The sequence below is a fragment of the Tupaia chinensis genome, unplaced genomic scaffold, assembly GCF_000334495.1.
Source record: "Tupaia chinensis unplaced genomic scaffold, TupChi_1.0 Scaffold000201_1, whole genome shotgun sequence".
Taxonomy (NCBI): Eukaryota; Metazoa; Chordata; class Mammalia; order Scandentia; family Tupaiidae; genus Tupaia; species Tupaia belangeri.
In genome coordinates this window covers 891,913-898,170 of record NW_006159676.1, presented here as the reverse complement: position 1 = coordinate 898,170, position 6,258 = coordinate 891,913, and the positions used below count along the sequence as shown (strand labels likewise).

General features: G+C 49.2%; 1 protein-coding gene across 1 annotated transcript in view; it reads left to right on the top strand.

Annotated features, from left to right (window-relative positions):
• NCAN (neurocan) overlaps positions 1-6,258 on the top strand; it is a 54,498-nt gene that overhangs the window by 7,425 nt on the left and 40,815 nt on the right. Inside the window, 2 exon segments of the mRNA XM_006147094.2 lie at positions 562-641; positions 4,283-4,681. Coding sequence (XP_006147156.1) covers positions 569-641; positions 4,283-4,681 — 472 coding nt within the window. The 5' untranslated portion in view covers positions 562-568.

The window sequence follows — 6,258 nt, the reverse complement described above, 5'->3', positions numbered from 1 at the left end:
GGGGGTGATTTCTCGCTTTCTGTCTTTCTGTCTCTCTGTCTCTGTCTGGTGAGCACATGCGCCCTATAGCAAAAAATAAAAAAATAAATACAATTAAATAAATAATAATTTTAAAAAAAAAATTTATTTATTTGTATTTATTATTTTTAACATTTGACCAGAGAGAGAAAGAGAAAGTGAGAAAGCAAACTGCCAGGTCCAGGACTCGAACCATGGTCAGCCATGTGGCAATCCAGTGCCTTAACCACCACACCACCTACCAGCTCCAGGATCCATCCAGCTTCTTTCCCCTGGACTGGACAAGGATCTGGTTTCTCTTGCGAAGTGCATTACAACTGGGTCATAGAGCCCATCTCCACCTCGTGGAGTCTGATGTCAGGTTGCCCTGGGTTCGAATCCCGCCTCGGTCTTTGGTTTTTCACTCTGTGACCTTGAAAGATGCACTCGCTTCTTTGAGCGCCTGATCTCTAAGGCAGGAGGATAGGGTTCTTCTGAGCTAAATATCTGAGTGCACGAGGCTGTGGTTCACCCCACCATCCCTCCCTCTCCATTTCGTTCCAGGTCCAGGATGGGGGCCTTGTCTGTCTGGGCCTCGGGCCTCCTCATGTTCCAGCTGCTACTCTTTGTGGTTGGAGAACAGGGTAAGTTGGCTGGTGGGAAGGGACAGGTTGGGATCTGCAGGACTGACCAGACGGGGTAGCTTTTGATTTCTAGAGCCTTCTCCTGCTGGTCTCCTGGTCTGGTCTAGAGAATAAAATAAGAATAGATGAAAAAGGTCTTTGAACAGTCAAAAGGGAACAAGATACCTGAGAGGTTATTTTTAGTCGGTCCCGGCAGAAGCTAGAGGTTTCCGCCTTTCACCGTTTTGCTGAGATGATCTGAAGAGCCGGAGAGAGAAAAATGAGAATAGTGCAGAGGTTGATTAGTGATGTCTGCCAAGGGCAGGGCAAGGAAAATAAGGCTGGATATGCCATGCCCAGCAGCGTCTCCCCAAAGGTGGGTCAAGAGTCCAGGTGTTAGCAATCCCGTTCTGATTTTCTAGGTTATGGTTGGAAGTACAATGACCTCTCTGAGCTTCAGTTTCCTCAACTCCCCCCAAAGAGAATGAGACATCACTCTCTCTATAGATAGTTACAAAAGTCAAATGAGCTGACTGCTTTGAGGTATCTGTTATAAAGAAGATATCTGGGGCACCAGCAGTTAGCACAATGGCTATGTCGCTGGACTCCCATGTAGTCAGCTGCGGTTCGAGTCCCGGACCCGGTGGCTTAAACTCACACCGGGCGCATGTGCATGCGTGCCCAAGATCCCAAGAGGAGAATGGAGGAGAAGGGATTGTGGTGTGGCCACCTCTCCTGGGGAGTGATTTCTCACTTTCCCTCTCATTATCTCCATCCCTTTCTCTCTCCAGGGAGCGCACATACTCTAAGAAAAAAAAATCTCTTTAAATAAAGAAATAAATAAAAATACCCCACAACATGCTCAGGATGCTGGCTGGCTGGGACAGGGAGTGGATTACAACATGAAGAACCTGTTAGGGGGACCAGCAGTTAGCATAATGGCTATGTCGCTGGACTCCCACGTAGTCGACCGCGGTTTGAGTCCCGGACCCAGTGGCTTAAACTCACGCCGGGTGCGTGTGCGTGCGTGCCCAAGATCCCGAGAGGAGAATGGAGGAGAAGGGATTGCAGTGTGGCCATCCCCCCTGGGGGTGATTTCTCGCTTTCTGTCTCTCTATCTCTCTCTGTCTGTCTGGCAAGTGCTTGCGCCCTATAGCAAACAAAACAAAACAAAACAAAACAAAAAAATCTTCTCCAAACAAAAAGGAAAAAAAAAAAAAAAGAACCTGTTACGGATGTCTTTCTCTCTCTCCCCTCATCTCTGTCTCATAGAAGAAATAAACAAACTTTATTTATTTACTATTTATTTAGGAGAGGTTTGTTTTTGTTTTTGTTTTTCTTTTGCGATAGGCGCATATTCTTGCCAGAGAGACAGAGAGACAGAAAGCGAGAAATTACCCCCCGGGGGGATGGCCACCCCGCAATCCCTTCTCCATTCTCCTCTCGGGATCTTGGGCACGCACGCACACGCTCCCAGTGTGAGTTTAACCTGCCAGGTCCGGGATTCAAACTGTGGTCGACTACATGGGAGTCCAGTGACGTAACTGTTACGCCACCTGCTAGTCCCAATAAACTTTATTTTTTAAGTGTTTTTTGTTTGTTTGTTTTTTGTTTTTGCTTTAGGGCATGTGCGCTCATTGGAGACAGAGAGAGGGGAAAAGCGAGAAATCACCCCCCCAAGGGGGATGAACTTGCCTCCATTCCTTCTCCTCCATTCTCCTCTATGGATTTGGGCTCACGTGCACACACACCTGCTGTGATTTTCAAGCCTCCTGGTCCAGGACCGAAATCAAAAAGTAGGTTAAATGGGGTCAGCGTCTTGACCCAATAAACTTTGTATATTTTTTTTTTTTTTTTTTGCAGAGAGGTTTTTGCTATAGGTTGCGTGCATTTACTAGAAAGACAGAGAGAGACCGAGAGATAGAAAGTGAGAAATCACCCCCCCCAGGGGGTATGGCCACGCCACAATCCCTTCTCCTCCAATCTCCTCTCGGGATCCTGGGCACGCACACACACGCGCCTGGCGTGAGTTTAAACCACCGGGTCTGGGACGCGAACCGCGGCTGACTACATGGGAGTCCAGCGACATAGCCATGACGCTAACTGCTGGTCCCTATTTCTTTTTTTAAAGACACTCCACAAGGCCAGTCAGTGGTGTGGTGGTTAACATGACTGGATCCCACATGGTCGACTGCATGATTCATGTCCCAGACCCGACAGCTTGAAAAACATGCCAGGCCCATGTGCGTGAATGCTCAAAATCTCAAGAGAAGGAGAAATAGAGAAGGGATTGTGGCATGACCGTGTCCTATGAGGGGTGCTTTCTCACTTTTTCTCCTTCTCTCTTTCTCTGTCTCTCTGCAATGAGTGCATCCTCTAGCCAATTTTAAAAAGAGAGGGCCGGCAAGTGGCATGGTGAGTGAGGGTGCTGGACTCACACATGACCGACCATGGTTCGAGTCCTGCACCTGGCAGCTTGCTTTCTTACTTTCCCTTTCTGTCTCTTTCCTCTCTGGTCAAATTAAAATAAATAAATAAAGTTAAATAAAATAAATCTTGTTTTATTATTTAACTTTATTTGTTTATTATTATTATTACTATTATTTTAATTTGACCAGAGAGGGACACAGAGAGAGAGAGAGAGAAAGTGAGAAAGCAAGCCAGTAGGTCCAAGACTTGAACTGCAGTCAGCCATATGGGGGTCCAGTGCCCTTAACCACCATGCCACCTGCTGACCCCAAATAAAGTAATTCTTTTTTTTTGGAGAGGTTTTTGCTATAGGGCGCATGCACTCACCAGAAAGACAGACAGAGACAGAGAGACAGAAAGTGAGAAATCACCCCCCGGGGGGATGGCCATGCCGCAATCCCTTCTCCTCCATTTTCCTCTTGGGATCTTGGGCACGCACGCACACACGCCCGGTGTGAGTTTTAAGCCACCGGGTCCGGGACTCGAACCACGGTCGACTACGTGGGAGTTCAGCGATATAGCCATTACGCTAACTGCTGGTTCCCGACCCCAAATAAAGGAATTCCTTAAAAAAAAAAAAAAATCTAAAAAAAAATTTTTTTTTTGAGAGATTTTCACTGTAGGGCGCGTGCGCTCGCCAGACAGACAGAGAGAGACAGAGAGACAGAAAGCGAGAAATCACCCCCCAGGGGGGATGGTCACGCCACAATCCCTTCTCCTCCATTCTCCTCTCGGGATCTTGGGCATGCACGCACACGCGCCCGGTGTGAGTTTTTAAGCCACCGGGTCCGGGACACGAACCGCAGTTGACTACATGGGAGTCCAGGGACATAGCCATGACGCTAACTGCTGGTTCCCTAAAAAATAATTTTTTAAAGATACTCTGCAAACACTGTTTTTGTTTTTGTTTTTACAATTATTTTAACTTAATTTATCTTTTATTTAATTTTTTTTTAATTTGACCAGAGAGAGAGAGAGAGAGAGAGAAAGTGAGAAAGCAAGCTGCCAGGTCCAGGACTCAAACCATGGTTGGCCATGTGGGAGTCCAGCGCCCTTAACCTGCACGCCACCTGCTGGGCCCTTGTATTTCCTGTGTGGGTGACTAAATCCTCCTCCCTCACTGACTATACCTGAGTTAAATGGTCCCGGCTGTCCCTCTCTGAGTGAGGCCCCCTCTCGCCTTCTCCCTGCAGGCACCCAGCACGCGGCCGCTGCAGATAAGGGGCTCCACATGCAGAAAGTGGGGTCCGGATCGGTGCGGGCCGCGCTGGCGGAGCTGGTGGCCCTCCCCTGTCTCTTCACCCTGCAGCCTCGGCCAGGTGCCACCCGCGATGCCCCTCGGATCAAGTGGACCAAGGTGCGGACTGCATCGGGCCAGCGACAGGACTTGCCCATCTTAGTGGCCAAGGACAACGTGGTGCGGGTGGCCAAGGGCTGGCAGGGACGGGTGTCGTTGCCCGCCTACCCCCGGCACCGGGCCAACGCGACACTCCTGCTGGGGCCCCTGAGAGCCAGCGACTCCGGACTCTACCGCTGCCAGGTGGTGAGAGGCATTGAGGATGAGCAGGACCTGGTGCCACTGGAGGTGACGGGTCAGTTGGGGCCAGGGGGAGGGCTGGGCCTGGAGGGGGCGGGGCTAAGCCTGAGGCCCGCCCACCTTCACTCCCTGAGGGCCTGAAGGTGGTGCAGCGGGAATACAAGGCTCTGTGATGCTAAATCCCCTTGAGAAGGTCTTGGGTTCGCATCCCGCAACCTCTTTTTTTTTTTAAATAATTATTTATTTTATTTATTCATTCATTTTATTTTAATTTGACCAGAGAAAGACACACACACACACACACACAGAGAGAGAGAGAGAGAGAGAGAGAGAGAGAGAGAGAGAGAGAGAGAGAGAGAGAGAGAGAGAGAGAGAGAGAGAGAGAGAGAGAGAGAGAGAAAGTGAGAAAGCAAGCCACCACGTCCAGGACTTGAACCATGGTTGGCCATGTGGGAGTGTCCAGCACCTTAACCACCACGCCACCTGCTGGTTCCACGACCTCCCTTTTCACCAAGGTATGCCCATGCCCCTGATCTTCAGCTTCATGAGGTGAATCCTTGCATGAAGAAGATACAGGGGTGGGGGGGGTGCCTGTATCTCTGCTGGTCTCTCTCTCTCTCTTTCTCTCTCTCTCTGTCTTTCTTTCATGGAAGAATTGAAAAAAAAAATTGAAAAAAAAGAGGATGGGACCAGCAGTTAGCATAATGGCTATGTTGCTGGAATCCCATGTAGTCGACGGCGGTTTGAGTCCCAGACCCGGTGGCTTAGAACTCACACTGGGCGCGTGTGCATGCGTGCCCAAGATCCTGAGAGGAGAATGGAGGAGAAGGGATTGCGACGTGGCCATCCCCCCGGGGGGGTGATTTCTCGCTTTCTGTCTCTCTGTCTCTCTCTGTCTTTCTGGCGAGCGCATGCGCCCTATAGCAAAAACCTCTCCAAAAAAAATAAAATAAGAGGGAGAATCAGCAGGTGACCTAGTGGTTAAGGGCACAGGGCTCCCACATGACTGACTGCGGTTCGAGTCCCAGGCCTGGTGGCTTGTGTTCTCACTTTCTCTCGCTCTGGTGAGGGCAAGTGCCTTATAGCCAAGTTTTAAAACTAATAATAATAAATAAAATGAAACAAATAATTCCATTTCCCCCCCCTCGCAGGGCATATGTGCTCACTGAAAAAGAGAGAGAGAGAGATTCAGAGAGAGAGAAAGTGAAAAATCACCCCCTCAGGAGGGATAGCCATACCATTGGGTCCAGGAAATGGCATAATGGTTATGATGCTAGACTCCCATGTGGTAGACCATGGTTCAAGTCCCGAACCCGATGTCTTAAAACTCATGCTGGGGAACCAGCAGTTAGCGTCATGGCTATGTTGCTGGACTCCCATGTAGTCAACCGTGGTTTGAGTCCCAGACCCAGTGACTTAAACTCACACCGGGCACGTGTGCATGCGTGCCCAAGATCCCGAGAGGAGAATGGAGGAGAAGGGATTGCGGCGTGGCCATCCCCCCTGGGGGATGATTTCTAGCTTTCTATCTCTTTGTCTCTTTCTGTCTTTTTGGCGAGTGCATGTGCCCTATAGCAAAAACTTCTTAAGAAAAAGAAAAAAAAAAAAAAAAAAAAAAAAACAAAGAGGGTG